We start from the raw sequence: 18,855 nt of genomic DNA, 5'->3' as shown, positions 1-18,855 counted from the left end.
CCTCCGGGGATCGTGGGCATGCACACACACGCACCCAGTGTGAGTTTTAAGCCACTGGGTCCGGGACGCGAACTGCGGTCAACTATGTGGGAGTCCAGCAACATAGCCATTACGGTAACTGCTGGTTCCCTCGGGAGGTGATTTCTCACTTTCTCTCTCCAGTGAGCACATGCGCCCTATAGCAAAAACCTCTCTTAAAAAAGAAGGCCAGATCCTACATGGCCAACTATGGTTCAAATCTTGGCCCTGGCAGCTTGAAAAACACACCAGGTGTGTGTGTGTGTGCAAGAGTGTTAGGATTCGAACAGGACGGAGGGGTACGGGAAGGAGGGTTACGGCATCGTCACAGCCCTGCCACGGGTGCTCTCTCTCGCCCGCTCTCTTTGGCAAGCACACACATTCAGCAGCAATTAAAAAGCAGCAGCAGCAGCAGCAGCAAGTCATAGGCCCAGCCTATACTCAAGAAAAGGAAAAACAGACCCCAGCTCTTGATGAGTTGCAAAGTCTCATTGCAAAAGACGTGCAGAATGGGAAAAATGGTGACACCTTTGGAGACAGCCTACATACTTCCCTGTAGTCACAAATTATCAGCAGATTATCGGTATGAGTCTGGCCTCCAAATGGATGCAGTAGCTAAAAGCCCATGCTGGTTTCTCCCGACTCTCGGAACCTAGAGGCCACCGCAGTCGTGCTCACCGCCCTGTGCCAGAGGGGAAGGCGCAGCTCACTTTCCTGCTGTACTCCCGGTCCCCCCCACCACCTCACATTCCAAGTTCGCCACCTCGGGTCTCTTTAAATTGGCCAGACTCATTCCTCCCTCAGGGTCTTTGCACTTCTGTTTCCATTTTTGTTCTACTCAATCTTTTTTTTCAGATGTTTTTGCCTTAGGGTGCATGTGCTTGCCAGAGAGAGAGAGAGAGACAGTGACAGTGAGAGGGAACATGAAAAATCACCTCCCAGGGGAATGGTCATGTCTCAATCCCTCTCCTCCATTCTCTTCTTGGGATTTTGGGCATGCATGCACACTTTCCTGGCATGAGTTTGAAGCCCCTAGGGGATGGTGTGATTTCTCTTTTTGTGTCTCTATCTGATGAGTGCAAGGGGGGGCACCAGGTGGTGTAGTGGTTAAGGCACTGGACTCCCACATGGCTGACTGCGGTTCGAGTACCAGACCTGGCAGCATGAAATACACCAGGCGTTTATTTGTGTGTGCCCAAAATCCCACGAGGAGAATGGAGGAGAAGGGATTGTGATGTGGCTATGTCCCCTGGGGGGAGATTTCTCGCTTTCTCTCTAAAAAAAAAAAAAAAAATCACCAGGTGCATAAGTGTGCATGCCCCAAATCCTGAGAATGGAGGAGACAGGATTGGTGCCACCACCCCCGCCCCCAGGGTGATTTCTCACTTTCCCTCTCCTGTCTCTCCCCAGCAAGCACATGCGCAGCGTAACACGTTTAAAAGCAAACGTCCAAACAGAACAAGAACAAACAGAGCACAGCGAGGAGCCCCAGACAGGGCCTGGCTCCGGTGCAGGCAGCACCCACCTCTTGTAGCACTGCAGCTCCTCCTGCACCAGAAGCAGCTGCGACTTGAGGGAGTTGCGTTCCTGCAGCACGTCCCTGAGCTCCTGCAGAGTGAAGCGGGGTCGGTTGGGATCCGCCAGGTCAATCACCATTTTGTCAGGTCCCAGATTCACCTGTAAGAAAAGGTGCCACTTACATGGCGTCCCTCTGTGGCTCCCAGAGATCCAGGGAGCTGAGGTGTTGCCTGTCGGGAGTGCTGGCTGATGATGAAGATGCCAGGTTCTAAGTAACACTCTCAGAGAAAAGACCCTGCACTCCCTGGGGACAGCTGGAAAGAATGAGCAGAGCTGGGAACGCCGTATTGTGGAAGGGGTGGAAGACGGATCAAAACGACAATTTGGAGGACCTCTCTCTCTTCCTGTGTGTGTGTATATGTGTGTGTCTGTTTATCAAGCAGACATGACTTGAAATAAAATAGGACCAGCCTTGTGGCCCAGTGGTTAGGAGAGCCAGATTCCATGTGGCCGCCCAAGCAGTTCAGGCCCCAGGACCAGCAGCCTGAAAACATGCCGGGAATGTACATGTGTGCCCCAAACTGCCACAGGACAGAGAGACGAAGAAGGGGTTTTGGCATGACCACACCCCATTGGGAGGCACTTTCTCTCTCTCCCTCTGTCTCTGTCTCTTTCTGGAGAGCACACACATTCTCTGGGAAATTAAAAATATCCACATACAAATAAATAAAATTGATAAAAATTTAGACATAGATTTTTGTATGTATACATACATACATGTGCATATACACGTCTGCACACACATACCTGAGAACATTTGAACTGAGATATGCAGATATTCCTTGTGCTTATCTTGCAACTGTCCCTTAGGTTTGAAAACACCTAAATATCCACTAATAGAAGTTTAGTTAAATAGGACTGGCTGTGGCTTGGTGGTTAAGGGAACTAGATCCCACATGGAAACCTTGCAGTTCAAATCCCAGCCCTGATGGCTTGAAAAACATGCCAGGTGTGTGTGCATGCATGCCCCAAATCCTGAAAGGAGAGAAAAAGGGAGACAGGATTACGGTCTGACCATACCCCATGGGGGGTGCCTTCTCTCTCTGTGTGCCTCTGTCTCTTCCTATGAGCACACGCACCCTCTGACAAATTAAAAAAAGATACATATGATCACAAGACATCGGCTAGGTCATCTTTACATATGGCCATCAATATGTTCGTAAAGCAGTTTTATGATCAATGTATATGCTTCTGAGCCAGCCTGTGGCATAGTGGTCAGGGTGGCTGGATCCCACATGGCTGGCTGGCTATGTGGATTGAGTCCCAGATCTGGTGGCTTGAGCGACACACCAAGCGTGTGCATGCGTGCCCAAAATCCTGAAGGAAGGAACATGGCGGGAAAAGCACTGCAGTATAACCACCCGTCTCCTATGGGAGGTGCTTTCTCACTTTCCCTTTCTTTGTCTCTCTCTGGTGAGTACATGCGCCCTCTGGCAAATTTTTTTTTTAATTTTATTTTATTATTATTTTTGAAAAGATTTCTGGGCCAGCAGGTGGTCTGGTGGTGGTTCAGGGCGCTGGGCTCCCACGTGGCTGACCGTAGTGAGTCCTGAACCTGGCAGCTTGCTTTCTCACACTCTCTCTCTTTCTCTCTCTCTCTCTGTCCTTCTCTGGTGAAGCTAAAAATAAATAAATGGATAAATAAATAAAGTTAAGTAAAATAATTATCTAAAAAAAATTTTCCAATAAGGCAAGTGTGCTCACCAGAGAGACAAAGTGAGAAAACAAGTCGCCAGGTTCACACTTGAAACACGATTGGTCATGTGGGAGTCCAGCGCCTTAACCAGTATGCCACCTGCTGGTTCCATCTTGCAAAATTAAAAAAAAAAAAATCTGTGATTGGGACCAGCAGATGGCGTAATGGCTATGTTGCTGAACTCCCATGTAGTCTACCGCAGTTCAAGTCCCAGACCCGGTGTCTTAAACTCATGCTGTACGCATGTGCATGTGTGCCCAGTATCCTGAGAAGAGAATGAAGGAGAAAGGATTGCATTGTGGCCATCCCCTCAGGGGGTGATTTCTTGATTTCTGTCTCTCTGTCTCTATCTTTCTGGCAACTGCATGTGCCCTATAGCAAAAACCTCTTCCCCTCAAAAAAACAAAAAACAAAAAACAAAAACAAAACTGTGATTTCTATTGGTGATACTCATAGGTATTATTTATATTAGTGGGTTTTCCATCTGTACTCACAAATGAAGAAAATGATACATTTCACTAGGAGGTGGGTGAAAATAAAAATGTAACTCCCCCACAGGCGCTCACAGGCCTTTGGAAGTAGAATCAGGGTCCCCTCTGTGAATCCAGGAACACCGAGTTAACTCTCGGACAGAACAACTGGTAGGGCATACAATGGAATTTCTCAAAAGCTAGTAGAAAACAAGGAAGCTTTTTATATTCTGATTTAGGTCAACAGTCAAGTTATGTAAAATGAAAATAAGATAAGGCAGAAGAGTGCATATATTAAGATATCGTTTGTGTAAAAACAATGGGAAAATAGTTATATTTGCCTGTGTTTGCATAGTATCTCTGAAAGGATACACAAGAAATTGATCATTTAAATTTTTCCAAGAGAGGCAAATTGGGGTAGAAAAAGATGGGAAGGAAGACTTCTTTACATGTTTATTTTTTCTGAGCCCAGCTAGTGGTGTGGTGGTTAATGTGGCAGGATCCCACATGGCCACCTATGCAATTCAAGTCCCAGTGGCTTGAAAATCATGCTGGGGTGTGTGCGTGCCAAAATTCGGAGAGGAGAATGGAAGAGAAGAAATTGAGGCATGGCCATGGCCCCTGAGGGATGATTTCTCACCTTCCCGCTTCCAACCTCCTCCCACCAAGAATACCTATATCAAGTTTCTTTTTTTAAACTAGTTAGAGACAGAAAGAGAGACACAGTACCCCAGCACAGTCTGGAAGTCACGATCCACCCCCTATTCTGCCTAGAATCATGGGCGCATGCATGCCCAGAGTACTCAGGGAGGCCCTAAGGGGAAAACCTGGAACCCACCCAGGGTCAGCCTGGCAGTGTGGGGTTCCACCCCATGCCACTATCTGACCACCAGGAAGGGGATTTGTCAAGGCAAACACTTTTGTACCTTGTGAATTTTGAACTTAGATTTTCCAAAGAGAAAGAAAAAACCCACTAGGACAACTACTGTCAAAAGAACAGAGTAACCAGTGCTGGTGAGGATGTGGAGAGGTTGGAACCTTTGTGCTGTTCTGGGGGTGTATGGGGCAGTCCCTGTGGAAATTGTGCAGTTCCATATGGAAGTCCAAGCAGGACCACTACTCCTGGAGATCCACCCAGAAGCACTGAAGCAGGCCTCGAAGACAGACTTGCACAGCCACGCTCCTGGCAGCGGTAGCACAACAGCCCAGGGGCAGGCGCAGCCCATGTGTCCTGCCAGGTGAATGGGTGCACGGGAGGCGGTGCACGCGGCCAGAGGTAGGAGCCTCGAAAAGGAAGTTCGGGCACATTCTACGACATGGGCGACCTCGAGGACCTTACGCTAGGGGAAATAAGCCGGTCACAAAGGACAGATGTTGCAAGTCCACATCCATGAAGTCCTAGAAAAGGTCAATTCACAAACACAGAAAGGAGAAATGCGCTACCAGAGGCTGGGGGAGGGGAACTGGGAAGGTTTTTTGATGGGTATAGAGTTTTAGTACCCATCAGTTTTTTGTTTTTATTTTTAAAGTTTTTTGAGAGGATTTTTTTTTTTTTTTTGCTATAGGGAGCGTGCGCTCGCCAGACAGAGACAGAGAGACAGAAAGCAAGAAATCACCCCCCAGGGGGGATGGCCATGCCGCAATCCCTTCACCTCCATTCTCTTCTTGGAATCTTGGGCACACACACACATGCGCCTGGCGTGAGTTTAAGCCACTGGGTCCAGGACTTGAACCGCAGTGTACTACATGGGAGTCCAGCGACATAGCCATTACGCTAACTGCTGGTCCCGAGTTTTTTCTTTTTTAAAAATTTGCTTTATGGCATGTGCAGAAAGAGAAAGATAAAAAGAGACAAATCACATCCCGAGGGGGATGGCCACTCCACAATCCCATCTACTCCATTCTCCTCTCAGGATTATGGGTATGCGCACACATGCACCCATCATGTTTATCGAGCTGCAGCATCCAGGATTTGAACCACACAGCTGACCACGTGGGATCCAGCCACTCTAACCACCATGCCATCAGCTGACCTGAGTTCCTGTTCTGAAAGATGAGAAAAGTCCTGGAGCTGGACAGTGGTGACGGGAATAAATGTGAATGCACCAAATGCAGCTGGACTGTACACTTAAAAACAATTAAGATGGGACACTTTATGTTACGTGGATTTCACTACAATTAAAAATACTTTAAAATAATCATAATGAAAGAGGGCCAGGCCTGTAGCCTAGTGGTTAAGGGAGTCCGATCCCACATGGCCAACTCCAGTCTGAAACCCAGCCTCAGTGGCTTGAAAACCACACTTGGCACGTGTGTGTGTTTAGCCAAAATCCCAGCAGGATGGAGGAATGGATTTTGACGTGACCATGTCCCATTTAGGGGGTTTTCTCTCTTCTACTTCCCTTTCTGGCAAGTGCATGCGCTCTTTGGCAATTAAAAAAAAATCAGAAAGAAAGAAGGGCAGACGGTAGTGGGGTGTCAACACGACCGGACCCACATGGGAAAGGTCCTGGATTCAAATCCCGGGACTTCTCTGAGAATGTACCTGCCCAAGAGCTGGGCCAGCTCTGACCGGGTGAGGTGTGGGCCCTGTGTGCAGACCCCGTGAGGAGTGGGAAGTGGACCCTTCTTTCTGTGTCTCCCTTTCTCTCTCATGAAAGAAGTAAATAAACTTGAAAAAGAACAAGGAATGTTTTCATGAACTATGTAACAAAAGTAAACATTCATTCTCTTAATTCATGCCCTTTCCCCAACCCAGTTCTCAAGACTGCTATTTCGGGGAAATGTGCCATCTCATCTGTGGGCTGATGAAACTCGTCTGCCTTGCCCCATCCGAGAAACCACCCAGGCCCTGCGCAGACCACACCGTTCCCAGTCTGTAACTGGGCTTCCTCCATGTCCTGTGTCTGGAGATGGGGCTGAAAACAGCACGGAACTGGCTGAGCAATCCTGGGTAAGTCACTTCTCCTGTATCTCAAAAACCAGGCTCCTCATCCGGATACCGAACCAGCTGGCCGCAATGGATAGACAGGCAGACTGTGTACAAGTAGAACTGCCTCCTCCCAGTAGGAGAAATAAAGTGACCAGGGATGGGCCAGCACGTGGCTTGGTAGTTAAGGCGCTGGACACTCCTGCATGGGCGCCCATGGTTTGCATCCCATCCCAGACCTGATGGCCTTGCTTTCTCACTTTCTCTCTCTTGTCAAATAAAAATAAATGTATAAATAAACAACATTAAATAATAAATAAGTCTTTTTTTTTTAAAAGTGACCAGGGGCATTGCCAGAAACCTTGGCGCTTCCCCGCGAACTTCAGCGATGCCGTTCCTGTTGCTCATCCTTGGCGTGCATACTGCTCAGTGTGCATACTGCTCAGTGTGCAAGCTGGTGTCTGGTTGTGGGGGCGACTGCGTTTTGTCTCTGCCACTCAGTGTGAGCTCTCTGAGGGCAGGGGCCCTGTCTAACTACCTCTGCAGCCCCAGAGCCTGCTGTACAGCGGTCGCTCATCAAGAAAGGTCACACATCTGTATTTTAGTGTGGAGCAAGACTAGCATCTGGAAGTTCAGATCCTGGCTCCAGCTTGCTGTTAAATCCCAGGCAAATTACTTACCTGTTCTGCACCTCACATTTTGTAAAGTGGGTGTAACGTGGAGTTTAAATGAGGTAGGCCACTTAAAGCAACATTTTTTTTCAAAATTGTGGCTGTAGACCTACTCTAGTGTGTCATGAAATTAATTTAATGAGCTGCATCAAGTTTTTTAAAAAAGAATTTTAAATTATTATTATCTCTATTAGACCAGAGAGAGACAGAGAAAGAAGGAAAATGAGAAAGCGAGTCACCAGGTCTGGAACTAGAACCACAGTTGGCCACGTGGGAGTCCAATGCCTCAGCCACCATGCCACCTACCAGCCCAAGTTGTATCAAGCTTGTAAAGTTGATAAAAACAGGACAGGAAAGGGCCAGCTGGCGACATGGCGCAGAGGTGGCGAGACCCACACAGCCAGCTGGGAGTTCTCAGCTCTGTACCCAGTGGCTAGGAAATATGCCAGGGGCGTGGGAACCAGCGAATGGTGTACTGGTTCTAGCTGGGCTCCCATAGGCAACTGTGGTCCAAGTCCTGGACCTGGTGTCTTAAAACACACCGGGCGAGAGTGCATGTGTGCCCAAGATCCCAAGAGGAGAATGTAGCAAAAAGGACTGCAGCATGACCATCACTGCCCCACCCCTGGGGTGATTTCTCCTTTTTGTCTCTCTGTGTCTCTCTGGTGAGTGCACATATTCTATAGCAAAAATCTCCCTAAACATAAATAAACAAATAAATAATACGCCGAGTGTGTATGTATGTGTGTGCCCCAAATTCCAAAACGAGGGACAAATGGAAGAGAAGCGACTGTAGTGTGGCCATTCCCCATGGGGGTTGCTTTCTCACTGTCCCTCTTTCTCTCTCTAGTGAGATAGCTTGCCCCCCCCCAGCAAAGGGAAAACAAAAAAATTATGTGTGGGGGCAGGCCGGTAGCAGAGAGGTTAAGGGCACTGGACTCTCACATGGCCAACTGCAGTTCGAGTTCCAGACATGGCGGGGGGGGTTTTTACATTCACTTTCCTTCTCTCTCTCTGGTAAAATTAAAAAAAAAAAAAAAAAAAGATAATAAATAAAATTAAAAATAAAACCTATGCACATCATGTTTGGTACAGGTAAGTTAACATAATTTTTTAAAAGAATTATTTAACTTGGGAACCAGCAGTTAGCAAAATGGCTATGTTGCTGGACTCCCATGTAGTCGACCGTGGTTCACGTCCCGGACCCGGTGGCTTAAAACTCACGCCGGGCGCATGGAGAGGAGAATGGAGGAGAAGGGATTGCGGCGTGACCATCCCCCCTGGGGGGGTGATTTCTCACTTTCTATCTCTCAGTCTCTCTCTGTCTGTCTGGTGAGTGCACGCGCCCTATAGCAAAAACCTCTCAAAAAAAATATTTAACTTTATTTATTTATTTTAATTTGATCACAAAGGGACAGACTGAGAGGGGGGAAGGAGAGGGAGAAAGCAAACTGCCAGTTCCAGGACTTGAACTGCCATCAGCCATGTGGGAGTCCAGTTCCCCTAACTAGCACGCTACCTGCCAGCCCCAGTAATTTCTTTTTGAAAGCTTCCGTCTCCTCACTACTGGTTAAGGACATGAATGTAATCTGGGAAAACTGAGGTATAGCACACATCCAGTGACGGGCACAGTCCTGAGTTTATAGCTTGACGACTGTCAATACATGTGGACGTGGACGCTCCTTCACCCACAGCCTGATGGCGACATGGAACATCTGTAGGCCTCTATCAATTTTCTTTCTGTACTCTCCCCAGCACAAACTCCATTCTGGCATCTGTAAACTGAAGATCGTTTTTTCTGATCTTTAATTGTCGGTATATGGTAGGCTCCCTCTCGTGCCTGGCTTCTCTTGGTGTAGAATCTGTGACATTCACTCCTACCTTTGTGTGTCTTGGCACTCTGCTCTTTTCACTGCTGCATGGTATTCCACCGTAAGGGTGCACCGCCATCAACAACTCTGTGCTCCCATCGTAAGGGTGCACCACCATCAACATCTCTGTTTCCCCACTGTAAGGGTGCACTGCCATCGACAACTCTGTTCCCCCACTGTAAGGGTGCACCGCCATCGACAACTCTGTTCCCCCACTGTAAGGGTGCACTGCCATCGACAACTCTGTGTTCTCACTGTAAGGGTGCACCGCCATCGACAACTCTGTGTTCTCACTGTAAGGGTGCACTGCCATCAACAACTCTGTTCTCTCACTGTAAGGGTGCACCGCCATCGACAACTCTGTGTTCTCACTGTAAGGGTGCACTGCCATCAACAACTCTGTTCTCTCACTGTAAGGGTGCACCGCCATCGACAACTCTGTGTTCTCACTGTAAGGGTGCACTGCCATCAACAACTCTGTTCTCTCACTGTAAGGGTGCACCGCCATCGACAACTCTGTGTTCTCACTGTAAGGGTGCACTGCCATCAACAACTCTGTTCTCTCACTGTAAGGGTGCACCGCCATCGACAACTCTGTTCCCCCACCGTAAGGGTGCACCGCCATCGACAATTCTGTTCCCCCACTGTAAGGGTGCACCACCATTGACAACTCTGTGTTCTCACGGTAAGGGTGCACTGCCATCAACAACTCTGTGCTCCCACCGTAAGGGTGCACCGCCATCGACAACTCTGTTCCCCCACTGTAAGGGTGCACCACCATTGACAACTCTGTGTTCTCACGGTAAGGGTGCACTGCCATCAACAACTCTGTGCTCCCACCGTAAGGGTGCACCGCCATCGACAACTCTGTTCCCCCACTGTAAGGGTGCACCACCATTGACAACTCTGTGTTCTCACGGTAAGGGTGCACTGCCATCAACAACTCTGTGCTCCCACCGTAAGGGTGCACCGCCATCGACAACTCTGTGTTCTCACTGTAAGGGTGCACCACCGTCGACAACTCTGTTCCGCCAATGTAAGGGTGCACTGCCATCAACAAATCTGTTCTGTTGCTTCTGATTGTTTCTGGTTTGGCACGATTATGCCAAAAGCTGCTCTGAATCATCCTTTTTTGTTTGTTTTTTCCCTGGTTACAGGCAATACCTTTTCTTTAGTTAAAATGTGCTTCTTCATCTAGGTCAAAAGTTCTCAAAGAGGGGACCAGCAGTTAGCGTAATGGCTATGTCACTGGAATCCCATGTAGTCCACTGCGGTTCAAGTCCTGGACCCAGTGGCTTAAACTCACGCCGGGCGCATGTGCGTGCGTGCCCAAGATCCCAAGAGGATAGTGGAGGAGAAGGGATTGCGGCGTGGCCACCCCCCCTGGGGGGTGATTTCTCGCTTTCTGTCTCTCTGTCTCTGTCTGTCTGCCTGGTGAGCCCACGCACACTATACCAAAAACCTCTCAAAAAAAAAGAAAAAAAAGGTTCTCAAAGAGGACAGCCTGGGAGCACAGTGGTTAAGGGCTGTGCATGGAAGTGAGATGCCACAGCAGTTTGAATCCCAGTCCTGGCAGTTTGGAAAACACACCGGACTCACGTGTCTGTGTGCCTGAAACCCTGACAGGAGTGAGAAGCAGAAAGGAAAGGACTGGCATGGCCATGCTGTGCTCTCTCTCTCCCTCTGCGGCGTACATCCACCCAAAGGCAATTTAGAAGACAGTTTCTCACAGTGTGGCGCCTGGACTAACAGCATTGGCATAAACTGTAACTCCCTAGAAATGCAGATTCTCAGGTCCCACTCCAGATCTCTAAGTCAGAAACTGCAGCAGGGCCCGGCCAGCTGTGCTGTAGGAACAGACCCGTGATCCTAATGACCCCACACAGGGGAAGCCCTGCCCAGGGGGGGTCAAAGAGGAGGGCAGGTCTGAGGGACACAGCGCAAGCCCTGCACCTAGTAAGCCTCAATAAGATATTTCTGATTCCTGCAGTGAATTGTTTTGCAGGGCTTGGTGTCCAAGAAAGGAAAGGGGACCTCCCGTGAGTGAGGGCCCTCCCAAGTACCCTCCCTCCCACTCACCTCCCCGTTGGCAGGCGGGCCCTCTCTCCGCAGCCCCTCCACCTCCTTCCTGAGGTTGTCCCTCTCCATTCTCAACTCCTCCACCGTCAGGCTGCCCTCGTTCACCAGCGCCTCCAGCATCTCCAGCACGCGGACGATTTTGAACTGCAGCTGTGTCACCCGGGGGTCGCTGCCCAGGGCCATCAGCTCACGGCCCATCACGTAGGAGATGTCGTACACGTCCTCGGTGGTCAGCTGGAAGGGGCTCTTGCCCAGAGCGCCCTCCGGCCCAGCCTCATCCCTCTCGTCGTCGTCTTCCTCTTCCTCCTCTTGCTCTTCTCGCAAAGGGGGCTCCTCCATGGCCGCCCAGACCCCTGCTGCTTCGGAGCTGCGCTTTCGGAGTCTTCGAAGACTGAACTTCCTCCGGGCACCAAAAACTTTCCTCCAGGCAGACACTGTGGTCCAATCAGCGCAGCCGAGGGGTGGGGAGAAAAGGGCCGCGCGGGGTGACTCTCAGGGGGACTCTGGGTGCACCGTCCCCATCCCCGGCGATGACAGTGGCGACGATAGTGCAGCCGACCCGCTCCAGGATGTGGTTTGGGGTAGGGAGAGAGGACGGAAAGGGGGGGCAGTCGAAAAGAACAACTGCGAAGTTCAGGAGGCCAGGCGAGCGCTCCCTCCCCGGGCAGTTACAAACCGGGGAGGAGCCGTCCCAGCTCCGCCCTTGGTGACAGCCACCAGAGAAGCCTTGTTCCCATGGAGATGGGGCCGGGCTTCCATGGCGTGAGCAGGGAGAGGGTGAGAAGGAAACTTTTTCCTCTCTACGCTCAAGCGTTCCAGCCGTAGAATTTGCATCTTACGTGATGGAAGGTCCCACAGCTATTAGAGGGTTTTCTGAAACCTGCAGCAAAACTGACAGTGGGGGAGTCCCCAAAGCTCCCATGACCAAGGCCTCTGAGTTCCGCTGATCCTTAATGGGACCCTACTCAGAGCTGCCCTCGCCAAGTCACTGACTTCCTCAGGGCCTCAGTTTCCGCCTCTGTACCTGGGACCAATCAGAGGACTAAGCGGTGGGACTGCGCGGAGGGATACGAGATCATGCTCCTGACAAATCGCTCAGAAAGCCCTTCAGCAAGTGACCTTCCTCCCGCAGACGTGACAAGGGGCTGCCTGAGTGCCAGACACCACCACCTGGGTAGGATAGACAAAAGCACGGTCTACTCTGAAAATCAGAAAGCAGGGACCAGCAGTTGGCATAATGGCTACGTCGCTGGACTCCCATGTAGTCGACCGTCCCTGACCGGTGGCTTAAACTCACACCCGGCGCGTGTGCGTGGCCAAGATCCCGAGGAGAATGGAGGAGAAGGGATTGTGGCGTGGCCTCCCCCCCACCTCCTAGGAGGTGATTTCTCGCTTTCTGTCTCTCTGTCTCTCTTTCTGGCGAGTGCATGCAGCCTATAGCAAAAACCTCTCCCCCCCCCAAAAAAAAAAAAAAAGAAAAGAAAAAATCAGAAAGCATTCTTCCAACACAGAGATCTGTATTATCGAGAATATTAGCAGTGTGAATGACACATCCTGAGTTATTTAAGGGGGTGTTCTGGATTTTTAAATTTATTAGAGGGCAGGTAGGATTGCTGCAGAGAGAGAGAGGGCAAGCGGGAAATCACCCCCCAGGGCATGGCCACTCTACATTCCCTCTTCCTCCATTTCTCCGTTTGGGGGATTTGGCGACACCTGCACACACGCCTGGATTGTTTCTCACGCCCCAGGTCCAGCACTTGAACCACGGTCAGCCACGGGATCTGGCTACCTAAACTACCTCAACACAAACTGACCTGAGTAATTCTAGGCAGGATCGAAGTCCTGTACCAGCCTCAGCAGAAAGCTCAGGGAAAGCACTGTCTCCCGGGAGTAGACTGGCCGCTCGCTTGGGGGTAGATCTGCCTGGTTTTTTTTCCACACCGAGGTTCTAGAATCACAATGGAGTGTGTCCAAGGCTTACGAAAACAGAAAACAAACAAACAAACAAACAAACAAAAGGAAACAATTATTCAGCCATCAAAAGAAAGGAAGCAGGGCTGGCTCTCCAGCCTAGCAGTTAAGGAAAGTGGATCCCACACGGGCGGACAGTGCAGTTCAAATCCTGGTCCAGCAGCTTGAAAAGCATGCTGAGTATGTGTGCATGTGCTCCCAAATGGGGACATAGAGAAGGGACCGCAGAGTGACCAGGCCTCTCTGAGGGGTGCATTCACTTTCTGTCTCCTCTTTCTCTGCCTCTGGCAAGAGCACATTCCCTCTGGCAGGTTAAAAAGAAGCCAGGTCAGCAGATGAGGTAGCAGTTACAGTGCTGGACTCCCACATGGTTGACCACCGTCCAAGTCCTGGACCCAGTGGCTTAAAACTCACGTTAGTTGGGGGGGGTGGGGTCAGGAGGAGAATGAAGAAGGGATTGTGGTGAGGCTATCCCTCCTAGGGGAGGATTTCTCACATTCCCTCTCACTGTCTCTGTCTTACTCTGGTGAGTGCATAGTCTAAGGCAAAAAGCTCCTAAAAAAAAAAAAAAAGAAGTCAGCCACAACAGACCACATCTCCATAATTCCATTTACATTAATGTCAGAACAGGCAAATAGTGGGTCATTGGAAAAGCTGAATCATTTTTAGAAAAACAGAAAAATACATCATGACTTTTTCGAAGACCCAATACAGAAGAGACAGGAAGCAGATTACCCCTAGTCTAGCCCCCCCTCAGTGGGGGCAGCGCTTCTTTTGAGGGTGATGAAAATGTCCTAAAATTAGGCAGTGGTGACAGTAGCACAACTCTGTGAATATATTAAAAACCACGGGACTGCACATGTGAAACAGGTTCATCTCATATGTAAATAGGATCTCAGTGCTGGAAAGGGAAGTAGGCCTCCCACAGGGCACACGTGCTGGCCACGGAGAGTGAGAATGAAGGTGAGCAATCAGCCCCGGGGGCATGGTCAAGGCGATCTCTTCTTTTCCTCCATTCTCCTCTTGGCTGGACCTGCACATGCACCCAGTGTGATTTTCCAAACTAGGCCTACGACTTGAGCCAGTCTGCCATGTGAGATTCCAGTGCCTTAACTACCACGCCACCTGCTGGCCTCATGAGTTTCTTTTATTAACCTTCAGGACCTGCACCCACCAAATCCAGCAGAATCTCCTCAGCATCATTGTCCTAGTCAAAAGTTCCCTGTGCCCTGAAAAGTCCCCTGTAAGGTGCTGATGTGTTCCTTCCTCTGTGCTTTTCCAACCCTTCCTTATGCTGAAAAGCCTAGCAAATCATGTCTTTAAATGTCAAAATGTCTTCCACTGAGAAGCGATGCTTTTGATACAAAAACCAAAAGTTCTTTTTTTCTTTGCTCATGAATGATTAATTCACTGAGTATCTGCTATGTTCAAAGGCTGTAGCATCACACAGGGTTGTGGAGCTAGGTGGTCTTTGTTTCTTCTTTCTGTTTTTAACTAGAGTCTTTGTTTTCCTTTCTTTCTTTTTTTAATTAGAGGAGAGAGAGACAGGCTTTTTTGACAGGCTCCCACTACCACAATTCTCTGTCCCCAGGATCACAGGGACATGCCCCCAAGGCCAGTGGGTTCAAGTTAGTCCAGGATTGGAACCATGTGGTCCTGCCCTTGCCCAGGGGCACCTTACTGTCTGTGCCACCAGGCTGGGCCAGCGGCCCTTGACTTAGACCTCACAAATGCTTCTTGCTGGTTCACGGGCTTCATCAAACGCTCTAATCTCTCCTAACCCTGTTGCCTCACTGTAAACTGAGGAAAATAAGACTGGTGTGAAGATCGGACAATAGTATCCAAAGACGAGATTACAACAATTTAAAGATTATTACCGGCCTTATTTGATTCTAGGACTGGGCAACACTTCATTCCACGCAAGAAACAGTGTGTTCCAAGAGTTGAGCAAGGGAGGCTGATTCTGTGGACCAAAACAGGCAGGAGAAAGTGGAAACAAGGAACAGAAGGCAGATTGCTCATTACTTTTTTAAAAAAAGAATTATTTAATTTTATTTATTATTACTATTATTTAATTTGAACAGAGACAGAGGGAAAGTGAGAAAGCAAGCCATCAGGTTCAGTACTCGAACGTGGTTGGACACATGGGAGTCTAACGCCTTAACCACCATGCCACCTGCTGCCCATAGTAAAGGTCCACCAAGTGTGGTCCTGGGTCCAGCAGTGGGAAACTGTGACATGCACATTCTTCACTTACTGAATCAGAGACTCTGGGGGTGACCCTGGCAATGTCTTACAAGCCTTCTAGATAACTGATGCAGCTCGCCTTTGAAAACCAGGCACAACAGTACAATATTCAAGAGGATAGGTTCGGGACCAGCAGACAGCATAAAGGTTACGTCACTGGACTCCCACGTGGCTGACCACAGTGTGAGTCCCGGACCTGCCAGCTTGAAATTCCCACCAGGAGTGCGTGCGTGCCCAAGATCCTGAGAGGAGAATGGAGAAGGGATGACAGTGTGGCCATCCCCCTGGGGGGTGATTTATTACTTTCTGTCTCTCTCTTGCCTGGCCACCAGCGTCCATGTCCAATAGCAAAAATCTAAGACAAATGGTCTCAATAAGGTGACACCATGCAGTGTGGTAGTGAAGGTGCTAGACTCCCACACGGCTGGCCAAGTCCCAGACCTGGCAGCTTGGAAATCACTCCAGGTGCGCACGCACGTGTCCAAAACCCCAAGAAAGGACTGTGGCTTGGCCGTCCCCCTAGCGGGTGACTTCTCACCTTCCCTCTCACTGTCTCTCTCTCTCTCTCTATGGCAAACACATGTGCCCTATAGCAAAAAAACCCCAACGATGTCAAAAACACATGTCCCCTGAGATTTAGGACAGGCACCTAGAATATGCACTCAAACTTGTTTTTTCTTGGCTTTTGAGTAGAAACCAAAGAATAGCAGAAAAGGGCAGCATGAAGGAAGGCCACATCTCAGTTACAGCAAAGGAAAAAGTAAAATGGAAAACAGAAGTTGAGTGGGTGGGTTCACAGTCACGTCCCCAAGCAGGCATGGTCTGCTGGCAAAAAGCTGGCGGCCCTTGGGAGCAGCAGTTGGCGTAATGGCTATGTCGCTGGACTCCCAAGTAGTCGACCGTGGTTCAGGTCCTGGACCCGGTGGCTTAAATTCACACAGGGCACGTGTGCGTGCCTGCCCAAGATCCGGAGAGAATGGAGGAGAAGGGATTGTGGCATGGCCATCCCCCCGGGGGGTGACTTCTCGCTTTCTGTCTCTCTGTCTCTGTCTCTCTGGCAAGAGCACACGCCCTATAGCAAAAACTTCTAAAAAAGAAAAAGCTGGTGGCCCTCTATGGTACCTGGTGCAGTCAGTGTCGGTCTTTGGAATTACCTGTGGGGCCATTACTTCCGAGTGCTGTGCTCTGAACGGCTTTCTTCCTGTTCCCGTTATTCTCAGGTGTTGCTAACCCTCAGTCATGTATGGAAATGGCAGGGATCTGGGAGACTGGCCAGCCTGGCGAGATGCCTACAATCCTGGGTCAAGGCGTTCGTCTGGAAGACAGGATTTCAAAGGTCAAAGGAAAAGAACCTCATAGCAGAAGGGTGGTGTTGGGCCACTCGTTTAGAGTCTGTGTTTTCAGAAGAGAACTTTTTTTTTTAAACTTGCTGCGTTTATACAAAATAGTTATTTTATTTATTTTCTTATGATTTTTAAAAGAATTAATTTTATTATTTTTAAAAGATTTATTTATTCATTCACTCATTCCTTCATTTTAATTTGACCAGAGAGAAACACAGAGAGAGAGAGGAAAGTGAGACAGCAAGCCACCAGGTCCAGGACTTGAACCATGGTCAGCCATGTGGGAGTGTCCAGTGCCTTAACCACCACGCCACCTGCTGGTCCCTTATTTTTATTATTTTTAAAAAGAATGATTATTTTTTAATCTGACCAGAGTGAGGGAAAATGATAAAGTAAGCTGCCAGGTCTGGGACTCGAACCGCAGTCAGTCCTGTAGGAATCCAGTGTCTTCACCTCACCACCTGCCAACTCCATTATTATTATTTTTTAATTTGCTATAGTACACATATGCTCACCAGGGAGAGGACAGAGGATGAGGGAGAAAGCACGTCCCTCCCACGTGGAATGGTCACAGGTTCGGACCCTTCTGCATCCCTCTTTCCTTCTAGGGTTCTGAGTATGGTCGCATATGTGCCTGGCCTGTTTTCCAAGCATCTAGGATGCTGCTCCATGCGGCCGGACACCAGGCCCTCAATACAACCACATGGGGCCACTAGGCCCTCAATAATATATTTTTATCTATCTATCTATCTATATATATATATATTATTTTTTTTTTGGAGAGGTTTTTGCTATAGGGCATGTGCACTCACCAGAAAGACAGAGAGAGACAGAGAAACAGAAAGCGAGAAATCACCCCCCAGGGGGATGGCCACACTGCAATCCCTTCTCCATTCTCCTCTTGGGATCTTGGGCACACACATACAAGCGCCCGCCCGGCGTGAGTTTAAGCCACCGGGTCCAGAAATCGAACCATGGTCAACTACATGGGAGTCCAGCAACGTAGCCATTATGCCAACTGCTGGTCCCATTTTTATCAATATTTGTTAAGAAAATGTACTGTAAGTGGGGCTGGCAGGTCAGGTGTGGTGGTTAAGGTGGCTGGACTCCCACATGGCTGACTGTGGTTTGAGTCCCAGACCTGGCAGTTGGTTTTGTCACTTTCCTTCTCTGTCTTCTCTGGTCAACTCCAAAATACATAAATAAAATAATGAAAATGAATAAAATTAAATAATTCTGTAAAAAAAGGAAAATGTAAAGAAAGCTATAGATGTTTAGGACCTATGTTTCTTTTACATAACGTTCAATAAAGAGGAGGAAACAGTAACACACTCTTAGTGATTAGAGCTAAGATTCACTAATAAGATTAGAACCTAAATGGGCTCCGTCATCTGATGAAATCACACCCAGGTAAGGGAGCCATTGGAACACAGATGCCCGGGGAGTTCTGTAAGACACACATCACCAAATTGAAGAAAACTGGATCCTATCAACGTATGTCGAATTGTAACGCAATCAAATCCTAATCTGACCCAAACAACAGTTACCAAAAACAAACTACAACCACGGCAATGCATAGATCTATCGACCCTATGAATTCTATATAGAGACCACAGTCCCCTCTTCTCATCCCCCGATTTCAATCTAGGATTCTTAGCCGTGACTGTAATGGCAGGGATCTTTCATTACCTTGAGAGAAGTTGTGGGGAAAAGTTCGGATTTGGGGCTCAGCGAGTGCTGGAGGGCAGGGAGGCACGAAATGGGAATTCAACCAGGTCGCAGGGCATTCGACCTCAACGGCGCGCGGCCCGCTTTGATACTGGTTTTGGAAAGCAAACGGATTAGGTCTGGGTTAAGGGAAGCGCGCAAAATCTGCGGCGAGCCGCCCCGCCCTTTCTGCGGAAGACCGCGGGACGTGCCCAGCTCCTCCGGCCTCGGCGCTCTCGGCCGGCGGCACGTGGCGGCCATCCGGCGCCCTCCAG

At 49.1% G+C, this 18,855-nt stretch overlaps 2 protein-coding genes across 4 annotated transcripts in view; one reads left to right on the top strand and one right to left on the bottom strand.

Annotated features, from left to right (window-relative positions):
• The window catches only part of RILPL2 (Rab interacting lysosomal protein like 2), a 28,093-nt gene extending 9,244 nt beyond the window's left edge, over nucleotides 1–18,849 (bottom strand). The window contains exons 1-4 of one of the 3 annotated variants that reach the window (XM_027772171.1): nucleotides 18,563–18,849; nucleotides 16,685–16,845; nucleotides 15,161–15,246; nucleotides 11,313–11,746 (exon numbers count right to left, since the gene is read on the bottom strand). In XM_027772171.1, coding sequence (XP_027627972.1) covers nucleotides 11,313–11,746; nucleotides 15,161–15,197 — 471 coding nt within the window. In that variant the 5' untranslated portion in view covers nucleotides 15,198–15,246; nucleotides 16,685–16,845; nucleotides 18,563–18,849. Of the gene's footprint in view, nucleotides 1–1,543; nucleotides 1,696–11,312; nucleotides 12,255–13,126; nucleotides 13,289–15,160; nucleotides 15,247–16,684; nucleotides 16,846–18,562 lie in introns of those variants that run through there. The other 2 variants (XM_027772169.1, XM_027772170.1) reach the window with 2 other exon arrangements.
• SNRNP35 (small nuclear ribonucleoprotein U11/U12 subunit 35) overlaps nucleotides 18,343–18,855 on the top strand; it is a 7,020-nt gene continuing 6,507 nt past the window's right edge. The window contains exon 1 of the mRNA XM_006149236.3: nucleotides 18,343–18,367. The gene's annotated coding sequence lies outside the window, so the exon portion shown is untranslated. The remainder of the gene's footprint in view (nucleotides 18,368–18,855) is intronic.

The sequence above is a fragment of the Tupaia chinensis genome, unplaced genomic scaffold (assembly GCF_000334495.1).
Source record: "Tupaia chinensis unplaced genomic scaffold, TupChi_1.0 Scaffold000258_1, whole genome shotgun sequence".
Classification (NCBI taxonomy): Eukaryota; Metazoa; Chordata; class Mammalia; order Scandentia; family Tupaiidae; genus Tupaia; species Tupaia belangeri.
Note: the sequence above shows the minus strand (reverse complement) of the source record. Positions and strands in the feature narration are given on the sequence as shown.